This window comes from Rattus norvegicus, chromosome 10 (assembly GCF_036323735.1).
Source record: "Rattus norvegicus strain BN/NHsdMcwi chromosome 10, GRCr8, whole genome shotgun sequence".
Taxonomy (NCBI): Eukaryota; Metazoa; Chordata; class Mammalia; order Rodentia; family Muridae; genus Rattus; species Rattus norvegicus.
This window is the reverse complement of record NC_086028.1, coordinates 35,648,130-35,661,838: the sequence shown is the minus strand read 5'-3', so window position 1 is coordinate 35,661,838 and position 13,709 is coordinate 35,648,130. Positions and strand designations below refer to the sequence as shown.

Below are 13,709 nucleotides of genomic sequence, written 5' to 3'. Positions count from 1 at the left end.
CCCCCATTGCTTTTAGTCACAGTGTTTTACCACAGCAATAGAAACCCTAACTAAAATATCACCTATGTTCCTGTGTTTTATTTTTAGTGTTTTATGATTCTAGCTCTAACATTTAGGTCTTTGATCCATGTTGAGGGGCATTTTTGAGTATAATAGGAGGTTTGGTCCAACTTCAACCATTTGCAGGTGGATATCCAGTTGAATACACAGCAAGGTGGATGACGTGAGGGCAGAAGCCTGAATGACGAGTACGGTAAAGCAATGTTGATGTCTGGCAGGCACAAAGAACAGCAGTTGGAGCCCAGATGAAGACCAGTGTCAAAATAACAACAGTAATAATATCAAGAAACAAGGAAAGGCGTTCATGCTGAAAATTTGTGTGTGAAACTCCTAAAGAAAAACTGGGAGGATGAGGAGATAAAATAAAACAACCCTCTAAGACGTATGCAGATTTGGAAGCAGGACATTAATGCAAAGCAAGATCCCGATTTAAAAATAAAAAAATCTAGCTCCATAGTAGAGTGCCTGCCTAGCATGCACAAAGCTGTGGGTTCCGTTTCAGCACTGTGGGTTAAGAAAGAGATGGTCACAGCGTTTCTCAAAGAACAGGTAGACACAGTGATTGAGCTGAGGGAGACAAAGGAACACCAAACACATCTCTCCTTCTTCAGGCTGTACTGCAGTCTGCACACAGCGCAGAGGTCCTCTCACTTAGAACAGAAAATACTCACATGAAGCCTTCTACACAGAACAGCAAACTAACTCACTCGGCTGTGTTACAAAGGAATCCCTCTGTTCACAAAATATCACACAATACGAGACAATGACAACACAGATCGTGAAATTAATTGTAGGTGAAATAAAAAAAAAATGTTCAGGCCAAACCAAGAAGCCGAGGGACAGAAAGAGCCGGCCCAACATTTACAAACTGACAGAGACAAAGCTGTCAAAACCAGTCTTGTTTGACCCAGAGATGTTCTTTAGCGGATTAACGATTTGGGGAATGTAATGATTTAGGAAATGTATTTCTGTAATTCACTGCATTAACAGATTAAAGGCAAAAACATGATTATCTAAATGGATGCTGGAAAAGCAATTTGGTAAATATCTACTTCATTCATGATTTAAAAGTTTAGCCACCTGGGAACCTTCTTTGGCTTGACGAAACTATCGGCTAAAAGCCTACGGAAAGTACACACCTAGTGTGGAGACAAAATAATCCTTAAACTAAAGTGGTATGCTTTAGCATAAGTATTGGATGCTATGTCTGTTGGTGGTTTGGTGGGGTTTTTTGTTTTTTTTGTTTGTTTTGTTTTTTTGTTTTGGAGGTGGTAGGAATGCTTCTGGTATATTTTGACAGGAATAGAAGCAAGATAGAATCTTACAGCATTTGGTGACTTTCAGTCGTTTGCAGAGTCTTCTGATGATGAAATTCTCTCCCATCTTGGTTCAGGAGAAGCCCTTCTAGTTGGCTCCAAGGAGACTGTGACATAACCTTTTCCTGTCTTTCTTCCTTTAGGGCACTGATCTTATCTTGTGTATGGCCCCCCACCCCCACATCCTTAAGGAGTTCTTTGTGTTAATTGCTACCTAGAGAACATAATTTGTGTCTAATTGAGGCTGAACTGTCATTACAGTGGACAAAGACAGAATAAAATTTTGTAAGAAGAGCTAGACATTTCCAACTTGAATAATGAATCAATATTTCTACCTCTTTGCTTTTCCTGAAAGTCTGAGCTGCCAGTGGCAGGAATAACTAATAGGGCAGTTTATTTGCTTAATATTGAAGTATGAGTCAGCAACGAAAAATTGTGTATGTTATGTATCTTTTGTAGCATAATTTTCTGTTAAAAAATGAAAGAGGACAAGTCCTTTCGCTATCTGAAACTAAGCAGCCAGAGCTTTATTCTTCTACATTTTTAATGCACACTCACTTTTTCCTCTTTAGTAGTATTAACATTTGTAATTACGAATTAGCACAAAAACCTGAAAGCTGGTGGGAATTGAAAAGCTAGGTGCCTGCCTCCCACTCCGCACTGTACAGAGTCCACACGGTACGGGGTGCGTTGGATTGTCTCAGCGCCTTCTGGGAAATGTAGTCCACAATGGAAACCAGGTGGCTCACGCGCACGCTCAGTTGAGCCTAGTCGTACCCACTGTGGGCATTGAGCTTATTGGGCTTTCTGGTAGAGCTGGCACGGCCGGGAGCCTACCGGGTAGGGCTGCGGACCTGGCGGGAGCGCGCTGAGGCTTCGGCGGCAGGTACGGGCCTCGGGCCCTGACTCCAGGTCCCGCGGCCCGAGCAGCGGTCAAGAAAGCCTCCGGCTTCAGGTTAGCGAGTCAGGTCGGCCTTGAGCAGATCGCCTGCAGGCTTTCCATCCTGGAGCTGAAACTTTGTTTCTTCGTTTCAGTCAGTCAGTCTTTGGTGCTGGACAGTGTCTTACAGTGAATTCCACAGTCCTTTTTTTTTTTTTTCCTCTGTACCTTTGCTCTAATATTTTACTGTTGGAAAGGAGCAGAAAGATACTGGTTAATATCATGCGCACTACATGAGCTGCACAGTTCTGGCTAGTGATGCTGTTCCTCGTACGCGCGCGTGTGCGTGTGCGTTCTTGTTAATGACTTTAAGTGACTTTGGTAATTCTTTTGATCAGAGGCAAAAGCCCATGAGGAAGAGTGGACTAATTTCTAGTTGGTGGAGTCTGTAAAGGGCATGCATTCTGCAGTCGTTTCTTTCCCTTGCAATGTCCAAGTGCAGATATGTGGAATATTTGTGTTTTTCTCTTACATCCGGGAGTTGCACACAATGGTGCCCTTTACCTTGTTAACTTGATAGTTGTGACTGTTTCGTTCAGTTCACCTATAATCATAACCTCTAGCGAAAAGGTCACAGGCCCGATAACATAGTGTCCGGTTGCCTACTTCTGGCTTTGGCACTCACACCCAGGTCCCCTGTAGTTTGGGAAGGCTGGGCAGTGTGGATCCCCAGCAGGTGTTTTCCAACCTGCTCTGGCCCAGTGAGGGCTGGAGAGCAGCCAGGAGGAGTAGGCCTCACAGCTTCTTTCTCTGCCTCAGGTGTCTTCTCAGGAGGAGCTACAGAGGGAGAAACATGACCAAGAGGTTGCTGCCAGCCCAGCTTTGGGTGAGTTGCCTTTGGACTGCAGTGGGGAGGGGACAGATTTATTTCATCCTTTCTTGAGCTTCTCTGGGCTTTTAGAGCCTAAGAAGGAACAGAAGCTACTGAAAGGCGAAGCCCTAACTCCTGAAGGAAGGCACTTCCTATGCCTCAGGCCAGTTTCCAGGGCCTGTTTGCGCGAATCAGTAGCCATTGCCCAGGAGTTAACTGCCTTCCCTCACTCCACTTGTTGAACAGAGGCTGTTATCTAGTCCCCTGGTTCTCACATCCTCTTGGAGAAGGTTCCAACAAGACGTACCAGGAGCCTCAGCAAGCAGGATTTTAGTAGAGTAGGAGCTTCCTTGTCCAGGCAGAGGATATGGAATCAGGCCAAAGGGTGTCAGTACTGCTTTTAATATCTTTTCCCACTTAAACATTTTGGCTAGTGGAAAACGTATCCTCCCCGCCCCATATATTAACCTGCTTGAGGTCTTGTGACCTGATTGTAGGACTGGTCTCATGATCACTTGCCTCAATAATGCTCATCAGCTGTGATAGCCTGTTGCTATAAAGCTAAGTGTAAACAATAGAGCTTTATCCCTATACCAGCCCCTACCCTCACTCTCATATCTAACGTCCTCCTAATTGATAGAAGTGATGCTGGGATACATCCAAAGGAACAGAAGGAAAGGGTTATGTGGCATACATGCAGAAGCAGGGCACAGAAACCGAGAGGTTCACGTTCTGTTGATTTAGACGTGTCCCCATGCAGAATTCTGCACCATGCAAGCGATACTCCTTTGGTGGTTGTTTGAGCTTTTTGTAAAGAGGGGAGTTTTGGCCTTCTTAATCTAGAGGCTATTATATTAGTACCTGTCATGATTCTACTCAAGGAGAGACATGGGTACCAGTTCCTCGGGGAAGCGTTTCTTGAGTTGAGACTGACAGATGACTTAGCCACTAAGAGGACTCCCTCACCACTGGAAAGATGGCTCAGTTAGTAATATATTTGCCACACAAGTCTGAGGACCTAAGTTTGAAGCAATGTGGAGAAATCAGGTGAAAAAGCCAGGGGTGATGGTAATGCTTGTCATCCCAGCATTTGAGAGGAAGAGGCAGGTGGATCCCTGGGGCTCACTGGCTTAGTGAGTCAGCAAGGTCTGGGCCAATGAGAGACCCTGTCTCAAAACAAAAATGAATAGCGTACTGAGGAATTTGACATCTGAGGTTGACTTCTGGTTTCTACACATTTGGGTATATACAGACCCCCCCCCCCCACACACACACACAGAGAGTGAGTGCTGGGATGTTGCTCATAGATATAGCACTTGCCTAGCATGCTCAAGGCTCTGGGTTTTACTCCAAGCACTGCAAAGAAACAGAGGCGCAGACTATCTCTTTGTTCATTTCCATTGGGAGTCAGAGATTTAATTTACTTTTGCCCTTTCGGAGCAGGAAAGATGCCAAGCTTTGTGGCCAGCTTAGGGTTGTGGAAATATGTCTTTGGCATGCTAAAGAAAAGGCGAGTTCCTAGCCCTTCCACTGTAAGTGCTGCAAATGCTGTACCTGGATGCCCAGTCCACGATTTGGAGAGGATTAGAAGCACCGAAACCACCACACCCTCTCTCTTTTTGTGATGTCTAGTACATTTCTTAGTCTCAAGAAGACTAAGTTCTGTCCTCCTGACTTGGTTTCATGATTCCGAGTGCTCTCTCGTAAGGTCGTGCTGCCTAGTCTTGTGTCAGCTTGACACACAAAATAGAGTTCTCGGAAAGGACGGACCCTCAATGGAAAAAAAAATGCCAGCATAAGATCCAGTTATAAGGCATTTTCTTAGTTAGCTATTAATGAGGGAGGACCAGCCCATTGTGAGTGGTTCATCCTGGGCTGGTGGTCCTGGGTTCTATAAGAAAGCAGGCTGAGCAAAGCCATGGGAAGCAAGCCAGTAAGCAGCACCCTCCATGGCCTCTGCATCAGCTCCTGCCTCCTAGACCCTCCACTGTGTGAGTTCCTGTCCTGACTTCCATCAATGATGAACAGTGATGTGGAAGAGTGAGCCGAATAAACTTTTCCTCCCCAACTTGCCTTTTGGTCATGGTGTTTCATCATAGTCATAGAAACCCTAACTAAGACAAGGGTGCTGTATTTGAGCTTTCTGAGGACACAGTGGCACCTACTGTATACATGAATTTATGCTGGAGAATGAAGGTGATGACCAGAAGTGCTTTCTGGGTTTGAAACCCTCACGGGATTGCTTCTCAGTCACGCTATCTGTGGGCATGGTCTGGGGTAAGGAGGAATGGGTTTGCTATTCCAGGAGCCATTGACGTTCAGGGACGTCGCCGTGTCCTTCAGCCAGGATGAGTGGCTGCACCTAGACCCTGCTCAGAGAACTCTGTACCGAGAGGTGATGCTGGAGAACTACAGCAACCTGGCCTCGCTGGGTAAGGAGCTTCCTGGGGGCTGACGGAGGCACGAGATCCCTACCCACCACCTGGGAGGGCATGTGCAGGGTTTGGCTAGGTTGAGCTGGGCTCAATCATGGCTGCTCTTCCCCTTGGCTATTCTCCGAAGTCTGAACACAGCTGAATTGGCAAAGGGTACCTTCTCTGTGTTTTTCTGTTGCTATGGGTTCCCTAAGATATCGCACCAACAGGAACACCGAGCCAGATCCCTGACTGATCCTCAGGCTTCTGGACACCCTCTAGGAGCCCGGTTTTAGGCTGCTTTCTAAACAGTTTCTCCTCCTGTGCATGGTATCCCTACCTCAGGGTCGACTTGGGCTGGATCTCTGTGCCAGTATGGCCACTCATGTCTTCTTGTTCATGAACAGGGATTCTGTCTCCCAAGCCAAAGGTCATCTCTCAGTTAGAGCAAGCAGATTTCCAGATGGTGGAAAGTGGAATGTTTCAAGGTGTATACCTCGGTAAGTGGCAGAGGGAGTGGACTTGAACCTGGCAGTTCCTACCTGCCTGGGCACACTAAGGGGATTAAGTTCAGAGGACACCTGCTAGGAACCTCCTTTGATGCGCCTGGGGGTTGCTGGCAAGGATGTATGTCCTTTTTGTTTCTGATCACCTGGTGCATCGGGTTCAGCGGGAGAGGTGAATTGTCCAAGCACGGTTGTACTTTGTCAAATGCCTCTTGTCATCTGAAGTCACGTGCTGCCACGGGACACGTGTTAAATGTTTATCAATCTTGCTCCATCTACTGTCCCTTCACATTTCCTGAACTGATAACTCTTTCCCTTCAGTGGTTTGCGTGTAGCTTTCATGACCCCTGTTCCAGCTTCCCCGTAAACACATTACTAATAACCTCAGACTACCCCAAAAGTGTCGGTGTCGCACTAAGGAAAACAAATCACAGGACTTCCTCTTGTGGTTGTTCGTTACCAAGAACAGGCCCAGCTTGAGTTCTTTACTTCTTTCTCCCCGTGCCTTCCACCTCTCCCATCTGCAGCTTGTCTGTTGCGTGAATCTAAATCTGTGCCTGCCTGAATGCTCTCTTAGGAGTTTGTCTGCCACTGTGCCTGTGTGTGTCCCTAGCGAGGGCTCTGAAGCCGTAATTGGTTAATCTGCTGTAATCTCCCCGGCAGTGGGTGTGCACACTCCTTGCTCCCCGCCTAAATGTTTTGGATCCAAGGATGAAAGACCACACACACACACACACACACACACACACACACACACACACACACACAGAGCCTTCTATTTTAATATGTCTTGAACAGCCCAATGGCTGGGCACTTTCAAACCTCCCTGTGGCTAATGCACTCTCCTCCTGAATTGTTACTTACTAAAACCTATTTTCTATCCTGGCCATCACAGACTCAGGCCTGTAGCCCTCGTGGGCCATGACCCCCAACTCTTTCATTTTGGAAGTGTCTCTGTCTCTCTCTCTCCTACACTTGTTAGGCTGGGGCCTTCTCCCTGGCCGTTTCCTTCCTCCTGGATTTCCTTGCCCCCAGAACCTCAAAGTCTCACCTGTCACCCTGCCCAGCCATTGCCACCTGCAACTTTATTTACAAATTAGAACCAGCTAGGGGGCAGGGACATCTCGCTTGTAGTCATCCAAATTCCCATGCAAATTGGGAACCCAACTAACATAATATAGACAGTAAACTAAATCTACAACAAGGCTTTAGCTCTGTATTTATTTAACATCACAGAGATATGGGAAAAGAATGAGGGATATTTTACAGAAATCTTTAACAGAGTTTTACAAGGGATAAAGTTTTGCTAACTGCAACTGACCCAGATAACAGATCAAAGCGATCATGTGATATCTGAATGCTGCTTTCGACTCTATGTCAGTATGTCAGGTATTTATATTATAAGGTTGTTCTTCAACCTATTTTTTCCTTTCTACAAGTGACTACCATATCATGCATTGTTCTCTGGGTCAGGGGCATGGAATTATACATTAGCTTAGGTTTTTAAAGTTGGTTGCATGGAAAAAAATCCACGGCAAGTAAGGACAATTGTCACATTGTTCTTGCAAAGGCAGGTTAAACAGACAGGCTGAGCACGTAAGTAGGGTAGCATTCCTAATTCTGAAGTGATCTCCAGGTGTATTAATGACCTCTGGCTATGAGGTCCAGCAGAAGTTCCAGTCTTTTCGAATGTAAGAGGTTTTCATTACATATGTGTTACCATACCTTGGGCTTTTGCCTATTTTGTCTATAACTCAATATCCATTGTTAAGGAAAATCAACAAAAGTAAATGTATGTATACATACATACATACAGAATATGTATAGAGTTTAAGCAGGTTTGCAGATACTCATTAGGCCCTTCTTGACTGTGACATTCACAAGCCACATAGAGCAGATACATGATTTCTGGTCTGTACAGTGGAGTTTGTTAGACTCTGGTTGCTGTACCAGAAGTGCTCACTTTGGATTTTGTCTTTGTTTCTGGTACCAGACGATAATTCTCTTGGGCTCAGTTACTTACCTAGAATTCACTTTGTGCTGGCAGTAGCTGGGCATTCTGAGTCAATTTTGTCTTGGGTTGCCATTTATGAGCTGTCTTTAGATTTTCCTTTTTTTTAAATGAGGATATTTTCTACCAATAACCTTTTTCAGAGTCTCTGTGTACAGCATATGTCTATGTCTAAGCCCTTCCTCCTCTCCTTTAGACATAGGCTTTACAGTAGAATTCTGACATTAGATTTCTTTTCCCCTATCAATAGCATCCACACTTGGCTCCACTCTGTGAACACCGAGTGTTGATAACTGTTTATCTGTCTGATTCTGATTGTCTTTTTTTTCTATATCAGTAACTTCTTTTATAATCAAGAGAATGGAAGCTCTTTTATAAAATGTATTCATTTCTTTTGAATCAGTGATTTAATTTCTTATAGTCTATCCTTACTACCCTGTCTGTCATTTAGACTTTATCTTTTTTTACATTAGTTATTTATTTTGTGCAGGAGGGTAGTTGGGGGATGAGTCAGAGCATGAGTGTGGAGCTGAGGGCAGCTTTCAGAACCCAGTGCTTCCTCTACCACTTCAGTCTAAGTTTGAACTAAGTTGTTGCTGGCAGCGTGATCCCCGTCCAGCCATCTTGGGCCCTAGATTTATCTTCAACTTCGTCTTATTACTACTCAGCTTAAATATCAGTATAGCAGCCTCCACTACCCATTGCTTTGGTTTTGTTCGTTCTTATATATTTTTCATAAGGCCATAGTTACCTCTTTGGCGGTCTGGCTACTTGGCTGTTGAATGGAAAGTTTGCTCTTCCCTGGCTATCTTCCCTGTAATTCCCAGAGCACCGGCCTCTGCACGGTCTATTGAGGGAAGGCGCCTTACAGCGTCAGCACTCTGACAACAGCCAGCATGGCACTGTCGAGACTGATACTGTTTCAAAGAGTTCTTGGAGCATGGGCTCCTCCTTCCCCCTCTCCTCCTCTTCTTCCTCTTCCTCCCTGCAGTTTTCTTTTGGGATTTACCTGAGTATACTGACCCCTGACTTGGGTGCTGAAACTGAATAGTAACATAAGCTGTGCTCAGAAATACATGACAATCCAGGCTTTGTTGCTAAGTCAAGACTGGCACCCCTTCTTACTGTTAGAGCTGCCATCTGATGTCCTCAGCCCATCTTCACCATCTTCACACACACACACACACACACACACACACACACACACAGACAGACACTCAGGCACTCACAGACACACACACATACACACACACTCAGGCACACAGACATGCAGGGATACACAGACACACACAGATACACACACACAGAGACACACAGAGGCAGGCACACACACACAGACACTCAGGTACTCACAGACACACAGACAGACAGACAGACAGACACACACACACTCAGGTACTCACAGACACACAGACACAGACACTCAGGCACACAGACATGAAGGCGCACGCACACACACACACACACATACACACACACACAGACACTCAAGCACACATAGACGTGCAGGCATACACAGACACAAACACACACACACAGAGGCAGGCACACACACACACACAGACACTCAGGCACTCACAGACACACACACAGACACACACACACACTCAGGCACACAGACATGCAAGCATACACAGACACACACACAGATACACAGAGGCAGGCAGGCAGGCACACACACACACACACACACACAGACACACACAGACACACAGACGAGGCAGGCAGGCAGGCACACACACACACACACACACACACAAACACACAGACACACAGAGGCAGGCAGGCAGGCACACACACACACACATACACGACACACAGAGGCAGGCAGGCAGGCACACACACACACACACACAAACACACAGACACACAGAGGCAGGCAGGCACACACACACAGTCACACACACACACAGACACTCAGGCACACAGACATGCAGGTGCGCGCACACGCGCACACACACACACACACACAGACACACACACACACACACACACACACACACTTCTTCAGACCTTCCAGGCGTGTCTACCCTCCTCTATTTCCTTTCCTTTGTCCTTGTCCTAACCTTTGCTAAGATTTTGAGTTTGGATTTGTTAGCTGTGTCACGTGGTTTTGAGTTTGGCTTTTCGGTGTCATGTATTTTTTGCGTCATTTTCCTTTATTCTCTGTGCAAGAGTTGCTGACATTTTGTTTAATTTAGGGTGGAAGAGCTTGTTTGAACCCAGGGTTTCCAAAAAGGAAAATAAGGAAGTCTTGAAACACCAGAGAGTTGATGATCTTTTCGGCTTCTTATTGGGAAAACCGTGTGTAAATGAGGAACAGTTGGAGGAGCAACCAGGCTACAGGAAAAACCTCTTCAGTGAAATGCTGCTTTTTCTTAGAAGAGACTGTACACACGAGAGGGGCTTTCCAGGGATCGAACTTGTGAGAAATCCTAGGAAAACCAGAGTTGTCTCCGAGGGAAGAAAGCCCCGCTCCCCGCAGTACTCAATTCTATTCAGACAACTGGGGTTCAACGCAGTGCACAAGCTTTATAAGTGTAACATCTGTGGGAAGGGCTTTCTCCACAGTTCTTCCCTGAGCAAACATCAGAGGATTCACACTGGAGAGAAGCTCTACCAATGTAAGGAATGTCGGAAGGCCTTCAGCCAAAGCTCGTCCCTGACACAGCACCTGAGAGTCCATACTGGAGAAAAGCCGTACGTCTGTAGTGAATGTGGGAAGGCCTTCAGCTTCACCACCTCTCTCATTGGGCATCAGAGGATGCACACTGGAGAGAGACCCTATCGATGTAAGGAATGCGGCAAAACCTTCAAAGGCAGCTCGTCCCTTAACAATCACCAGCGGATCCACACTGGAGAGAAGCCTTATACGTGTAGCGTGTGTGGGAGAGCCTTTAGCCAGTGCTCGTCTCTTATTCAGCATCAGAGGATTCACACTGGGGAGAAACCGTATGAATGCAGCCAGTGTGGGAAAGCCTTTACGTCCATATCACGGCTGAGCAGACACCACCGCATCCATACCGGAGAGAAGCCCTTTCACTGTAATGTGTGCGGCAAAGTGTTCAGTTACCACTCGGCCTTGATCATTCATCAGAGGATTCACACTGGAGAGAAACCGTATGCATGCAAGGAGTGTGGGAAAGCCTTCAGCCAGAGCTCAGCACTTATCCAGCATCAAAGAATCCACACGGGAGAAAAGCCGTACAAGTGTGACGAGTGTGGGAAGGCCTTTTCCTGGATCTCGAGGCTTAACATCCACCACAGAATCCACACGGGAGAGAAACCTTACCACTGTAAAGAATGCGGGAAAGCTTTTAGTTCCCACTCTGCAGTCAATACTCACAGAAAAATCCACACTGGCGAGAAGCCTTATAAATGCAGTGACTGTGAAAAAGCCTTCAACCAAAGCTCAGCCCTCATCCAGCATCAGAGAATTCACACCGGAGAGAAACCATTCAACTGTAAAGTCTGTGGGAAAGCCTTCAGACAGAGTTCGTCGCTTATGACACATACGAGGATTCATACAGGAGAAAAACCTTATAAATGCAAAACATGCGGGAAAGCGTTCAGTCAAAGCTCATCTCTTGCCAACCACCAGAAGACACATAATTGAGGACAACCGTATAAGTAAAATGCATGCGGTAAATCTGCCTTGAGACATTCATTGCATACTGACTGTGACAGAATTCATCCAGAGAGTGATGAGTGGTAGTTAGTCGAGGGTGAGCATGAGGGTAGATTTCAGCAAACCTCTGGCATTCGTGATGCAGAATAAACTTGTGTTTGGAAAAGTTACATAGAATGTTTTCCACATGTTCTGAAGTTTTACTGATGACGGAGTTGACACTAAGATTGAAGGATTAATATTTTCTTTCTAGTGATGATGCAGAATTCATAGCCACCAACCTTTTAAAGCATCACTGGGACCTACTGATTTAGGCGAAAGTGCATACGTCAGACCAGTCTAGGATCTGTGCTGAACAATGCCTTTGAGTGTGAATGCAAAATAGCTGAATTGGAAAAAATGAGGAAAAAATATCTAGCTGCCCATGGTCACTAAAGTTTGCTTTTCAATACTCTGGAAACGAGTTCTTATTTGTTGTTAAAACTTATGGTTCATTTTTCCTTTCTCTATTGCTGGATTTTCTTGGTCCTGCCAGCAACATGAAGACTTCCAGTATAATTTAAAGCTGAGACCTTTTGCTGGGGCTCAGTTTAGACTTAACCCAATTATACTAGCCTGAGAATGCCACGAGGCTAGTTCTTTACCTCCTTACCTCTCTCCAGTCTCGTTCCATGTCCACTGTGTAATCTCTCCCTTTTTGCCTCCCCTGTGTTACTCTCTCAGCCTGGGAGTTCCACCGTCATGCTTCCTGCCCCATCTGTTGGCCATCAGATCTTTATCACAACCAATCACCTGATTCATCTCTTAGGTTGCTTTAGGCAGAGAGGAAGGGCACACATTTACAATGTAGAAAACTCAGTGATGGACATAAAAATGACAATACCAAAATCCTGCTGGCACTTAGTTATCTGCCAGTACAGAATTAACAATTAAAAATACAGAGACACACCTTAATACAACTTGAGGAAGGTCAGCCCAACAATTTCCACTAAGCTGAGAAGAAAATCACCCTGAGTGTGCAGGCGTTTAAAGGTTCCTCAGACAAATGCTTTTGAAATTTTATTTACACACACACACACACACACACACACACACAGTTCATCAGAAATGAGAAATTATGTCACAGTGAAGCACTGTGCTCTTTGTAACAATTGTGCACTGTTTATATAAGCTTTTAGAGTCAACTTCTTAACCCTGTGAAGTTTCTAGAACTTCCTGTGTCTTGTGAACCATCTTTTTCCTGTTTCCATTCAAGGTAAGTTCAAAACATAGCCCACCAGCCCCTTCCTTTTCCAAAACATTTCCTCTGTCTTATAGATTTCCTCTGCCTTATAGATGTCTGATTGTTTTCTTCCATTTCTGGCTGAGCAGTGGCTCAGTATACCACAGCAGCAGTCTGTATTCTTAGTTCCAAGACCAACTGTGACCCACAACATCTACTTCCCACTGGGCAGGGGTATTTCCCAGGTAGGAGATTGCAGTCCCATGGTTAAAACAGTTTACTACATAGTGAGAATTTTGGTTTTAAACTTAGAAATATTTTGGGGAATATGTTTCTGTTTTAATCCCAGGCATGGGGTATGGGGCTGCTTCAGACTGTCCACGGCAGTTGACTGTGATTTGCGTCATGCTCTGGTATAGGCTTGCTTTTGCCAGCTGCAGATGGTTTCTGCAAGTGGGTGACAGTTGGAATTCTGGGGACTCTTAAGAGGGTATATATAAATGCAAGAGCCCCTGACAGGGGTGTGGCAGCTCATGCCTCTCCTGCTGTTTGCTGTTGCTGGTTTCTGGTTGGAGATATCCTGATCACGAAGATCAAAATTGCCCCCAAGGAATGCAAAGCCCCTAATTAGCAGGAATTAGTCTAATGATATCAACATCTTCTTTCCCCTCTAGCCTTTTCTCTCCTACTTAGTGTTGGGGATTTGGAAGGGATACGGTTGGAGAAGGTGGAAGAAAAAAGAACCTATAAAGTAGCCAAAAGTCAGGTTATAGAACTACACTTGCAAAAGACCCTGGTTCA

At 45.5% G+C, this 13,709-nt stretch overlaps 1 protein-coding gene across 2 annotated transcripts; it reads left to right on the top strand.

Moving 5' to 3' along the window:
* Positions 1-2,146: 2,146 nt before the first annotated feature.
* On the top strand, positions 2,147-12,146 carry Zfp879 (zinc finger protein 879). Of its 2 annotated transcripts, none has more exons than NM_001134600.1 (5): positions 2,147-2,331; positions 3,076-3,142; positions 5,433-5,559; positions 5,949-6,041; positions 10,260-12,142. In NM_001134600.1, exons 2-5 carry the CDS (start codon positions 3,110-3,112, stop codon positions 11,672-11,674), a joined length of 1,668 nt encoding a protein of 555 aa, NP_001128072.1. In that variant the 5' UTR covers positions 2,147-2,331; positions 3,076-3,109; the 3' UTR covers positions 11,675-12,142. The 2 variants fall into 2 exon arrangements, with proteins under 2 accessions (NP_001128072.1, XP_063125663.1); XM_063269593.1 differs by having other exon boundaries at positions 2,177-2,262; positions 10,260-12,146.
* Positions 12,147-13,709: the final 1,563 nt, after the last annotated feature.